Genomic DNA, 13,628 nt, shown 5'->3' with positions numbered 1-13,628 from the left:
GGGACTATGAAGAATAAAAAGTAAAACGGCCTTTTTTTTTTTTTTCAGCTCAAAAGATGGCAGCTTGCTTGAAATATCTCCACTACCTGTTGGGTGGCAATGAAACAAAGAGCAGAATTTCAATACGAACGTCACAGACCCTCCCACGATCTGCGTCACTTCAAAACAAAGTGAATGTCAGTCTGCTTGAGTTTAGAATATTAAAAGATAACTGGATAAAATAACAGCCTTAAAGGTGGCGATGACTAAGGTTATTAATTGTTTGGATTATTACAGAAGAAACTGTTCAATCCAGATACATGCTGGAAGTGTTTTATGCCAGTTTGTGTCCCCACAGGAAGAACCGCTCGGGTTTTGTTAGTCACTGTACAAGAAAAATCTATCCCAGGCATGATGGGAAAACAAAATGAACACTGCTGGAACACTTTACCTCTGGAAATGTAACCTTCAATTCTGTTTCTGACAATTGACACTCCTACGGAGAACCAACGGTGCCAAGCACTGTCACCCTTCATGTGTAAGATATAAAGAAATTACCCACAACCAAGCAGTTGTCAGATTGCACACTTTTTAATAAAAGCACAATTCTTTTAAATAAACAAAAATATCTTTGACTCAAAATTGTTAACCGCCGTCCAAAGGAAAGCTTCGTTTGGTGAGAAAGGTGCGCGCTGGTGTGACTCCGGATTTTAAGACGGGATTCGGATGATAACTAAATGTGTGTTAACATACCGCGTGAGCAACTGTTCATCAGATTTGACTCGAAAACACCCATTTTTATTCATCGCCTCCCTGTTTGATGGCACCAAACTTTGTTTATGCACCCTTGATAAAACTGTCATTTGGCACGTGCATTGAACTGATTTTGGTTTATTAGAAAATATTCCCGTAGTTCAACAGGAGGGTTCCTTAAGTACTGAAAAATTTACATTTCTCATAAGGAACGCGTCCTACTTGAGTGAATTTACAACAGAATTGTTTTTAGAATCACATATTTTCCCGTCTGTGTTTGAAAATACATAATTTATTGGAATTCCTTGAGAAAATGGAATGTAGAAAAGAGGTCGAAGGTGTTGAATATTGTGATATTACAAAGTCCTGATAAACTGATGAATATGTGTCTAAAAGATTGGTGTTAAACATTTAAAACACCGCTTCGTACTGAGAAAAAATATGCAGAAAATGGTAAAAAAAAAAAAAAAAAATCGAGCGAGCAAGTGAACGCCTCGGTATAACACGCTAGAGGTATGATTTTCTCTGAATCAGTTATTTTGGCGGAGTATGTCAACACACATTTATGAGTTAAGCATTTAGTATGAAACATGGGGAAAGCTGAATTTGACCTATTCCGCTCCTTCGGTGCTGACTGAGGCCACCGCCGAGACGTAGTAAGGCCCTTCCCTCATGTAGGTCTTTAGACTGATGTAGTGCTGGCTGCCCAGTATTTGCGCTGCTGTCGAGGAACTCAAAAATGACCCGACCAGTTCAAACTTGGCGTCTTTTGCCTCCTTGGTCTGACCTGTCGAACGATCCAAAACAAACTCCATGAACCCGGGAGTGCCGATCATCAACTTCTGGGCCCATGGCTGGGGGGCAATGGCCTGGAGCACAAACACAAACCGGCTTGATTTCTCTCAGGATACACACTTCACACCGCTCCCGGTGAGGTTAACAAGCTTATTCGAGGCGACGCCGGCACTCACGGTGAATATCCGCAGAGCCCCGCAGTGTAGCTCTGGGAAGGGCTGAGTGCTGATGTTGCGGATCATGTCTAATGGCTGGTTGGAGAGAAGGTGGAACCAGGACTCCGACAGCGCCAACAGGTCTTCGGTCTGCTGCTCCGGCTGACTCGGCACATCGCGAATGAATAAACTCATCACAAATATTGACAAAAATGGCAGATTTTGTTGCAAAGAGTGTCAGGAATGCAAAGAAAAAAAAACCATACCTGTAGTGTGAGGAGCTGTGATATCGCCTCCAGGCTGCGCACCCTGAGCGCTGTAGCCCCGGCGCTGGCAAGCTGGCTCATTGTTACCAACACGGCCTTGAATTTTTCACCTGATGACAAATGCAGTTTGCAAACCATTCAGTTGTATCATAGCTTGGAGATGAGCCTTCTTTATTGACTACCTCGCCAAGGAGAAGAAAAACGTAAGCACAAACAACATCAAAACGGGCCCTGCTTGATTTGGCAAATCCACAATTTAAAAAGAGAACGGCCAATCACTATAGCTTAACTTGATTTTTTGGATTTTCCAGACAATCAGTAGATGTAAGAGACTGGTTACACGAATTCTGCTCATGATCTTGACCCAAATCGCAGCGTCTAATACCTGCGGGGGAACCCTGCAAGTACGCTGATCTGAGGAGAAGAAACAGGAGGACTTGTGTAAGAGCAGGATAAGTCACGAGAACAATGATCTGACCTGTTTTCTGCAGGACCTGCTTCCCTTCCACCGTAGATCCCAGTAAACCCAAGGTGTCGAGAGCCACGCCGATCATGGCAGGATCCGCATCCAGGGCCATCTCAAATACCTTGTTCTGGAAGACCGGGTAGGTTTCGCAAACCTGCTGGGGACTATCCATTATGGCCAGGTTCCCGAAGAACTTCACCAGACCTGCAGTGACACACGGTAACTAAGAAGTAATCACAATTTATTAGGCGTGAGCGTGAGAGATGAAATGGCTCGTTATTTGATTTTCTAAAATGACGGACCTGGAAGATACAGGGAGGAAAAGGGATCCGTTTCTGCTCCTCTAATCATGTTGGCGATTTTATCTATTATGCCCTGCTGGGCTAAGTACTGGCGTCCATGCTGACTGTGGGCGAGAGTTGTCACCATTTCAATGGCTGTGGCCCTGAAGAGAAAGTTGAAACAGACAAGGTGTTTGTGCATGGCATTCTTGCAAAGACTCTTGGGAGTGAGACCGTGAAGGACAAGTAGTCATCTTGGATCCCAGTCTAGTTATGATCCTGTTACCTGATTAACACATCATCTCCCGCAAGTTCTCCGAGTAGCTGAGAAATCAAACTGCTGTTGGCACAGTAACCAAGTGATATGGCAGACACCGATGAGATTTCCACCACCAGCTGAAAAAAATGAAACGAAAATAAGTCGGTCCTTGTGTGTTTGAAATACATGTGACGCGCAGAGATTTAAGAAAAGTCAGAGAACAAAAAGCAAGAGCAAGATGCCCCACAAAGGATCTGTCATCGAACCAGACAGCTCAGTTTCACCCTGTTATTGCCGAATAACGAACACTGAAAATGTGACGATTTGACATTCGAATAATTTAGCTGCACATTGAAGTGGCACTCAGATACTTGTGCAATTATGTTGGTCTCAATTGCAAATAATGCAATCACAACCAAACAAACAAACATGAATACAGCCAGGCAAATAGGAAATGGAAATACAACCTCCAGGAAATATCCCTCCTAAATGTTAATGTATTGAATTGACTCAAACACAAATAAGTGACAGGTTTTTTTTTTTTACTTTGCTGCTGTCATTTACTCAGATAAAACCTTATTAATATAACATAAAATAAACTTTATTGATCCCCATAGAGGAAATTCATTTGTCACAGCAGCCTACCCGTTATGTCAAAAAAAAGAAATAAACATGAATATGAATATAAATAGAAAGGCAGAGGGCAGAAGTTAGAAAGACAAAAAAAACACAAATAAATAGACATCAGACAAAAACAACAACAACATCAGGAATCTGATACTTTTCAAAAAAATAATGCGGGTAACAACTATAAGTTTGAACGTACCTCATATATTCTGTATCTAATAATATCACTTCTAGCCATCACATCCTTCATGGTTTTCAGCAGGTCAGTCTGGAACAGTTTGTCCAAGCCCGGTTTGGAGTGGCTCAGTTTAGACAAGGACTGAATGGCCTACAGAAAAACAAAAGAAAGAAAACAACGACAAGTTGAAAGCGATTCCATCGATTTATGATGTTAATTTTAGCGCGGTTAAAAAAACCTGTTTTGCCACCGCCATCTTCTCTTCTCCGATGCAATTAATCACCGCACGGAGAATGTCGTGGTTGTTGAGGACATGGGTGACGGCATCCTGGTGCTCAACCATTCTGCTGATCTGGATAGAAAACAACAATGCATGACATGAGAGGTGTGTTTTGGGCAATTTTCTTAGGGGTTAATGCATATATGTATTATAAGAATGCAGATGACTAGGTTCAAGAGACTATGCAAGGAGTAGACACAAAAAATATCTTATACATTTAAACTGCTCAGGAGGTGTTTGTTTATCATAGTACTCTTTGATATTCTACAACCTAAATGCCAGTGCATGTATGTTTGGTTTGATTTCAGGGCCTGCGGGTAATGAAATAATAGATTTGTCGATACACTTTACAACATACTGATGTATATTTTCATACATGGATGCGTATCAAATATCTCCTGACCATATCATGCTTATCATCACCAGTTAAAACACAAGTAAGAGTTGTACTAATATGATATACTCAAACATCAACATCAATTCAGTTAACTGGCGTTATCCGAATATGACAAAAAGTATTGTGTTATTTGATGGAAAACTGATTTGTATTAGTGGTGCCTACACCTACATCTTAGTTAACCATCTTTACATTAATATGAAAACAATGGGATGGCATAGCTAACAAACAAATATCAGTAAATACTGAGGTGGTAACAAATCCTACTCATACATAACAGCAAGAAACAAAAAAGTCATTCCAAGAATCAACAACAAACAAGGGAGTTGGAGGGGAAAAGCAATTATAACAGTGAAATCAGTAGTCATTTCCCTGAAATCAGTAGTCATTTCTATGGAACTCTATGGGAGACTGATTTTATTTCATCGCTCGTGGCAGTGTTTATCTACTTGAGTAGGTTACCTGTGTCAAGGCAAGTATTTTAACAGTTTCATTGGGGTGGATGAGACCCCTCTGCAGCTCCACCCTGTAGTTCTGGGCCAGGTGCACCGGGCTGAGGGCCGTCAAGATGCGTTCAAGGATCTCCACGCACAGCTCCACCTGCTCCCTGGGAGCAAACCATAACACACACCGGTTACCCACCTCAACGCTGTGGATTGTATACATTTCAGGACTTTTAGCTTTATACGGTCGTGTTGTAGGAAATGTCAACTTCTCAAACATCCTGACACATGATATTTGCTTGATTTCAACAGTAATAATCTCCAGAATTAGTGAAAAGGTGTCTTGCTAACGTATTTCCTGTTAGCTAAACTCACTGACTCAGCGTTTAAATGACAACGTTAGCCAGGTGACAAAACCAACCTTTCATTAGAGTTTAAAAGAGAAAAGATGACATCGAGGCGCTGTCCGCTAACTGACTCCCTCAGAGCGTTGACGGGTATGGAGAACAGCGCCGTTTTTAAACACTGCAACTCTTCAACCGGACGCTCAACCGCGGAGATATCCTGTAGTAAACTCTCTATGGAGGCAGCCATGGCTGGAGATGTTTTGGAAGGGAGACCGCCTAGCGACGGGCGGCTTCTTCTTCTTCGTTATTATTAAATGACGGATTCTAGCATACAATTATGACAGCGCCCCCTGCTGGACAAACACGGGAACTGCACCCGCACCTCAGTACCCTCTGCAGAAATAATACATATTTACATTACTGTTGGGTGTAGGTTAGTAATTTTAATAATAATAAGAATAAAAAACAAAGCGTTAGGTGATCAAAGGAAGAATATGTGCTCTGGATATATGTCTCTCTATTTTTATTTTTATTTTTATTTTTATTTTTATTTTTATTTTTATTTTACTTTTGTTCGTATTTAAGAATAAGAATAAGAATAAGAATAAGAATAAGAATAAGAATAAGAATAAGAATAAGAATAAGAATAAGAATAAGAATAAGAATAAGAATAAGAATAAGAATAAGAACAACTTTATTTATCCCAAAGGAAATTGTTGTGCCAGAGTTTCAAGTAAAACAAAACAATAATAAATAATAGTAGGAAATTGTATAAACAGTAAAAAAAAAAAAAGGGGGGGGGGGGGAGAAATATAAATAAAACTATAAAGTGTCAAAGTCAAGGCTATAAAGTGTCTTAAGGTCTTAAGTGCAAAGATTTGAAGATTATTGACACTATAACAGGGGTGGGCAATTATTTTGGCTGGCCGGCCACTTTCTTATTTAATTTTATACACTGGCAAACTAGGTATCAAGTAAATTGAACCCAATGAATATTGCAAATTAAGCATTTAAATAATTTGGCATTTTATTTCAATTTTAAATTCATTCGTGATCATATCAATGTGCCAACATTATTTTGTATGTAATCAGCCATACAAAATTAATCAAAAGGAAAAAACAAGGAGTTTCTGAATTCAATATTGATTGAAAATACTTAGTTTGGTGGGCCGGATAAAAAAGAGAAACGGGCCGGATATGGCCCACGGGCCGCGAAATGCCCAGGTCTGCACAATGAGAAGATTTATGGACGGTGTAACAGAGGATATGAAGTTAGTTGGTGTGAGAGAGACGGAGAATAGGGTCAAGAAGGAGAAGGATAATTTGCTGAAAGGAGAAGAAGACGATGATTGTTATGTTTCTGTGACAAAAGAATTTCCTCTATGGAGTTCAATAAAGTTTATCTTATCTTATGTTTCATTATTTTTATCCTTATTGTTGTCATTGTGTCATCTCTTTTCACTGTTGTTGTTGTTGTCACTTGTCTCTTCTATTTATATTTACATTCACGTTTATTGACATCGATATCGTTATTGTTGCGCTGCTGCGACAAACGAATTTCCCCTATGGGGGTCAATAAGGTGTTATCTTATCTTGTCTGATATGAAGACTAGTTTGGTTTTTATGTATTTTTGAAGCCGTTCTCATTTCTCTTTGTGCTTGTATGCCCAGCTTCGCCTTCATTAAAGTTGTATGCACACGGTGAGATGTGACTCCGGGTTGCGGTGCAATGTTACATACTGCCAGAGTTTCATGAAAGTGGAAACCCTGTCTGTCAGAACGGCGGGAAGTTCTCTGCCCTCAAGAGAAGCAAAACACTGAGACGCGGCGAGGATTTCGAGAAGAAGCCATGCAGGTAAAATGACGCTTCTCCATGTTATTCGGTTCGATTTGATGTGTTTAATGGGAACGTATACGCTCTTTGTTTCTCCAGTGCTCTTTCTGCAAGCTACGTACTCACCAGTGGTGTTTCCTCCTTTTCAACGTGCTGCTCTTCCATGCCCTCTTGTTTGGGGCCGACTTTGTTGAGGAGTACCTCCTGCAGCCTACTCCCGCCGTCTACACTGATGGCATAGTTGTTGATATAAGAGAGAAAGCGAGGAAACTTGATCTGAGCAAAGCAAGAGAAAACGTCTCCCAGGCTTACCCCATCTCCAACCCCGATGCCTGCAGGAATTCAGACCTCTTCCTGTTGACTCTGGTCTTCAGCTCTCCAGAAAATGTCACGCAGAGAGACACTATAAGGAGAACATGGGCGAACAGAACACGGATCCAAGGTCTTCCGGTGCGAACGCTTTTCTTCTTGGGATCAGTTAAGACTTCGGCTGCACGAGAAGCCCTCGGGAGAGAGTTCACCTCCCACGGCGACCTGGTCCAGGGTCAGGCCGTGACCGATTCGGCCCTCCGAGGCCCGACAGAGAGGACGATACTGGCCCTCCGCTGGGTGATCACCTTTTGTTCCGTCGCGCGATTCGTTCTCCTGACCCAAGACACCGTTTTCGTTAATCTTCCCACGATCGGAGGCTACCTGCTCGGGTTACACCGGCACCCCGAGGACCTTTATCTAGGCCGAGTGATCCAGGGCGACGCCCCGGAAAGAAACCCCTCCAGCCCTGCTTACGTGCCCCCGGCCCTCTACCCCGACAAGTACCTGCCGGAGTACTGCGAGGGAACCGCCTACGTCCTGTCCCAGGACGTGGTCCGAAAAGTGTTCGTAGCATCGGCGGCGGTGAGCGCACCTGTCCCGGCTGACGTTTACGTGGGCCTTTGCGCTCGAAGGGCCGGCGTGACGTCGACTCACAGTGCCAGGTTCTCAGGGGAGAAACACATTCGCTACAACGCTTGCTGCTACCGCTATCTCTTCTGCTCGGCGGGGATGCGGAGCCAGGAGCTCCAGCAAATTTGGGTGGACGTGGGGAAAACGGACGGCGGATGCTCCATGATTCAGACCTATTACGGCCTGGTGACCTGCAAGGCGCTCACGTACCTGGACAAACTGTCCTTCTTTAACTCGCAAGGCCAAGTTTGATTGTTCAACACTGTATCTCTGGAAATAACACAAAAATCAGGAAAGTGTAAATAAGTTTGCTATTCATGGGGTTTGCTGGTCATTTATCCCATTCATTAACCATAAATGTCTGGAAATGATACATTATATATTTAAGAAGCATCATAAAAGTATCATTTTTTTCATATATGCAGTTAGATTCTGACATTATGTTGCAAACTGGATTGAAAAGACTTTTAAGATTTTTTTTTTTTTTTTTTTTTTTGATTCAACATCCTTCCCTGACTGGGCAGCAGACGTGCGTGTGTTTTTCTTTTCTGACTCTTTATAAAGACTGATGAGCATCCTCTCAATGAATTTTGCACCTAAATGATGCAATTTGGAAATATATAATAGTGTTTTCCTATAAAAAGTTGATGTGGGGAGGTTTTTCCGCTTGAATTTAAAACTTTCTTTGTCCTAGTCAATGTCACGTCAAGATTTTAGCCATTTCATATGTTTCATTGAGTTCCGTGGTTGAATGTGTTGCTTTCCTTGATTCGCATGCAGCTTTCTCACATCACTAATAAACTTTGAACCACACCTTTCTCTTCTTTGAAAAAGGATTCCTGCAAATCCTCGAGTTCTCCTTTTCAGGCGAAGACCTGAACTCAGTGTTGAAAGGAGGACATCTAGTGCTGAATAATGCATATTGCATCACAATGCATTTGCAACAGGATCACACACACGGTAAGCTTCACACTAACTTTTATTCAAGATCTTGGGGAAAAACGTTTCTAATTCTCCACTGTCTGAAATACATTAGGTCAAATCACTTGCAGCTCATATTACAATAAAACAAGTGCTCTCATTTTTAAAACTTTTTTTTTTTTTTATCTTTACCCGAAGGTGTGACCTCACATATTTTGGTTCAGGAATGCATTCTGTCTCACGTCCGTTTTTAATTTACAGTAACTGCTTGAGTCTTGAATCCCGCTAAAAACTGCTTTTTTGCTCTTTCGAAGCCACTAAAGGAAATTTTACTGTCTGTCCCGGAGCCATAAGCTGACCAAACAAAATGTAAGAGTGTTATACAACCCTGTTCTAGTCTCTTTCCCTGCGAGCGGTTCGCACCGTAACACTCTTGTCAGCCTTTGGCCGGGTTCCATTGTGTCTGCAAAGCTTTCCCTGCCTGCTTGTCTCCCCACATCAGGCCAAGGTATTTAAAGAATAACATCTCAGCTTGTCTGTAAACATTCTGACTGGACGAATCATAGCAACAATTTGACTGGCATCCCCGCGGAGCAAACCCAGATCACGATCCCGGATTAATCGGGATAAAAAAGGTTTCAACACTTTAAGATCCTGGGTTTCGGCCGCGTTCGACTCCCGAAGCCTCAATTCGATTCCGCTTTTGACACGATGTCTTTTTGATTCAGTGCTCATGCAAACCGAAAGGTTTTCGTGCAAAGCGCACGTTCACTTTCTGACCAGAAGTCCAGGTCAATTTTACCGTCAATGCTCCCATATATTCACTGCGGTGAAATAGCATACAAAAAATTATAAATAATTTGTCACACTGAACAACAAATAACGACGAATGGATGATTTTTAAAGTGACAGGAGTGCTGAGGTGCAGTTGCGAGAAAAAAAAAGAAAGAAAAATATGAAAAGTGCAGTTGTGTCCGTAGTTTTACAGTGCATTTTGTGCATGAAAGAGTTCTTACCACAGCGACTTGAGCTAAAAGGAGATGCGTGTGTTCTGATCTTCCAAAATCACAAAAAAATTAAATCTCTATTCATTAAGAATCAAGATTTTTAATTGTCATTGAGCAGGCACAGTGAAAACCTCCAATGAGAACTCCCAGCTCGGAGCGGGTACGTTTTTTTTTAATCAAAAATAAAATAAATGGACCGTGACCCGGACGGTATGAAGGGCGATATGATATTTATACACATTTGCCTATTTGCACTTTAAATGAACACATTTGTGTTGGTTTTCTTGCCGCCGTTGACACCAAAACGCTGTCAAAGCGTTCGAACGCGGAGGTATTCTCTCTACGAACGCGACGACAACCTTTTTACTTAAAAAAAAAAAAAGTCCGAGGGATACTGGAAACAAGGGTTAGCCGGGCCAGAAAGTAATCATCCCCTCCTACACATGTCCGCCCACTCGGCGGCCCCCTCCGCCCGCACTCACACAGCGCACGCCGCTGAGATTGTTCATGTGAGGTCGGAGGGTAAGGAAACTCGGTGTGGGTGGTGCAACGCGCTAATGAATGCCTCTCCTCAGAAAGACACATTTCAGAAGGGAGAGACTCATCAAAGAAGAGAAACGCTGCTCTATTTAGATCGAGGACGGGCAAACTTTTTGCCTCCAGGGCCGAATTGACTTTTAAAATTTGACAGACAGGCCGGGTCAGCACGAGATAAGTTACAAATTAAAGAAAAAATGCATTTTATTACAGTACATATCAGGAATGCTCTGACATTTGCTTTAAAAATAAAACCAGCTTGGTTTTTAACTCTGACGTTTGCTTGCATTTCGTGCACAAACTGTTTTTTCCCATGTAGCTTCACATCAAGCTCAGAAAAAGGCTAAATCACAAAGCCAATCTGTGTCATAAGAATAAGAATAAGAATAAGAATAAGAATAAGAATAAGAATAAGAATAAGAATAAGAATAAGAATAAGAATAAGAAAAAGAATAAGAATAAGAATAAGAATAAGAATAAGAATAAGAATAAGAATAAGAATAAGAATAAGAATAAGAACAACTTTATTTATAGCGATAGAAATTGTTGTGCCAGAGTTACAAGAAAAACAGAACAATAATGAATAATAGAAGAAAACTGTAAAAAAAATAAAAAATACAAATAAACTATAAAGTGTCTAAGTAACAAGTCAAGACTATAAAGTATTTTAAGGTCTTAAGTACCAAGTGAAAGAGAAGGAGAGCACAAGAGTATGAAAAAATATTGCACATGCAGCTATTGTGAAATTAAATATTGCACAGTTCTGAGTATAAATACAGATGAATTATTACAATTTATAGTAAGTGGGTGAGATTTTTTTTTTTCTTTTTTTTTCTTTTTTTTTTTTTTTGGGTTTAAGATTTTGAGATTTCCCGCGGCTGAAGGGAGAGGAATTAAAAAGTCTGATAGCCTCAAGTGTTCTCAAGTAGCTCCAAAAGTGAAATAATCTCCTGTTTGAGCTCCCACATTCATTGATCCGATCATTAAATCAATCACGTTCAGTATGAATTCTGTACCAATCTTTCGCGGGCCGGATTAAAAAGACCAACGGGCCGGTTGTGGCCCGCGGGCCGTAGGTTGCCCGACCCTGATATAGACTGTTTACACTGATGCAAGATGTCTGGCCTGCCGGTTTGCAGGAGGAGTCGGCGGAAGTTGGAATGGAGAAAAGACGATCTGTCATTTTCCTTTGTGCGTCCGTTCGCTTCTTTATCTTTACGGTTCCCGTGGTTCTTGTATTCAGAGCGGAGGCTCGGTGTTCATGCGGACGTCCTGCCCACGCCCATTTACGTAGAACCAGCCTCAGGGATAAACCCCATTTTTTTTGACGACATCTGCGGTTTCTTCTCCTTTCCCTTTTTAAACACCATAATCTTTACTTTGCGGTTTTCGCCGCCGAGCCAGAAGTTTGTAAATCCTGCACAGGACAGTTGGTTGTGTTTTAATTATTCGTCGTATGGCTTTTGGCTTTTAGTACAGATGAATTTTTTTTTTTTTTTTTTTCAAGAAAAAAAGCAAAACTGCTCTGTCGGGATAAAATTACGTGACCTTAACATTTTACCATTCTGCAGCGAGAGAACCCGGAGACGAAAATGTCCCATGTTCACCGAAATATCTCTGGTATAGACTGGAAAACAACTCCAGTTATTATTGTCCGTTCGTGTATTTCGACGCAGCCTTGGAAGGTATTCCAGGCGAATATATTATACAAAATTTCCTTTTTTAGCGCTCTAAAATTAAGAAAAAGTTGAAATAGTCCTCACTTTTCATATGCGCTAGTACCTGTGAATGCAGATTGAACGTGTTTCATCAAGACCAAAGTTTGTTGGGGTTTATATCAAATAGTGACTTACATTTGTCTTGCCATCTTCTGTCTTCTGCCTTTCTATTTCTATTTCTATTCATATTATTGACCTTTTTTTTGGTCCTTATAACTGTTACACTGCTGTGACAAAGGAATTTCCCCTATGGAGATCAATAACATTTATCTTGTCTTGCTTTAAACATTTTCAACACAATTTAAAAAAATAGTCTATGCGCAGCAAATGAAAAACCCAATAAAAATGATCATTTTCTAGAATACTGTATACATAAAAAACTAAATATGAGTAAAATCATAGTGCCCTTAGATGTCAAGAGAGGCGCCTAAAATAAAATGCATTATTATCATTATCATTATCATTATCATTATCATTATCATTATCATTATCATTATCATTATTATTATTATTATTATTATTATCATTGTTGTTGTTATTAAATCAACATGTTTTAGGACTTGCAAGGCATTATGATTTTCTGCAAAAAAATACATTTCTGGACATTTTAAGATGTCCTCCAGCTGTCAGTCCAAGGGTCTGGACGGTCACTTTGTTAGTTAGTGAATTGTGAAGTGACATTTCTTGTAGGTGCATGTACACTATATTAATTTTGGGGCAAAAAGGACTTTTATCCCAGCATGACATATTTCCAGCGTTTATCAATGGTGCAGTCTTCAGTTAAAAAAATATTACAACCAGTATTCCTGGAATACATAAAGCTGATGGATGACATGATAAATATTACAGTCCACCATAATCCTATGTTCTGTAACATCTCCTCTTTCTCATTGCGGCGACCAAACGTCGAATAACTTCTATTAGACCTAGTCACAAAATCCAGGCTGTGTTTTTACCAAAGCCCGGCTGGGTCGGATACGGGGATCATGAATGAGAGAGAGTTTGTGTGCGTCCTTGTTCTAAGGGTATGTTTGACTTTTAATAATAGTAATTATAAATCTAGGGTTCCCATAAAACCATCTCCACATACAGCACATCTCATTAAAGCGGCTGATGGGTTAGTCAGGTCTCCCGAAAGTATCACTTGCGGTTATGGTTGACGTTTGGATATTCATTAGAATACGGGGGCCGGTTTTATGGCGGCTGCATAACTAGCAACAACAACCATCCTACAAGTTGATCTTACTTTTCTGTCGTTTTTTTTTTTTTCTTTTTCTCGGGGTTATCTTTGGACGCAACCGCTCGAGCGAATCACGGGAGATAATCAATCAAAAGCCGGTTAACCGTATCGCCGCGTTTAAATACGGCGTGCCATCTGATCCTCTGAATTACCCATGGATGTGGATCTATATTCGGATGCAGATCCCAGATAAAGCCAGCATA

General features: G+C 40.8%; 2 protein-coding genes across 2 annotated transcripts; one reads left to right on the top strand and one right to left on the bottom strand.

The window, feature by feature from the left end:
• Positions 1–631: 631 nt before the first annotated feature.
• On the bottom strand, positions 632–5,500 carry psmd5 (proteasome 26S subunit, non-ATPase 5). The gene is made up of 10 exons (XM_086153045.1): positions 5,301–5,500; positions 4,899–5,043; positions 3,998–4,111; positions 3,781–3,909; positions 2,982–3,091; positions 2,717–2,859; positions 2,427–2,618; positions 1,949–2,058; positions 1,704–1,844; positions 632–1,601 (listed from the first exon to the last, which is right to left on the bottom strand). Exons 1-10 carry the CDS (start codon positions 5,471–5,473, stop codon positions 1,344–1,346), a joined length of 1,515 nt encoding a protein of 504 aa, XP_086009171.1. The 5' UTR covers positions 5,474–5,500; the 3' UTR covers positions 632–1,343.
• Positions 5,501–7,021: 1,521 nt separating this feature from the next.
• On the top strand, positions 7,022–8,254 carry b3galt9 (beta-1,3-galactosyltransferase 9). Its single transcript, XM_086152990.1, has 2 exons — positions 7,022–7,081; positions 7,160–8,254. Exons 1-2 carry the CDS (start codon positions 7,076–7,078, stop codon positions 8,252–8,254), a joined length of 1,101 nt encoding a protein of 366 aa, XP_086009116.1. The 5' UTR covers positions 7,022–7,075.
• The last annotated feature ends 5,374 nt before the right edge of the window (positions 8,255–13,628 follow it).

The sequence above is a fragment of the Fistularia commersonii genome, chromosome 9, assembly GCF_037954325.1.
Source record: "Fistularia commersonii isolate RoL2024-O1a breed Wild chromosome 9, RoL_Fcom_v1.0, whole genome shotgun sequence".
Lineage (NCBI taxonomy): Eukaryota > Metazoa > Chordata > Actinopteri > Syngnathiformes > Fistulariidae > Fistularia > Fistularia commersonii.
This window is presented reverse-complemented; position numbering and strand designations above follow the sequence as displayed.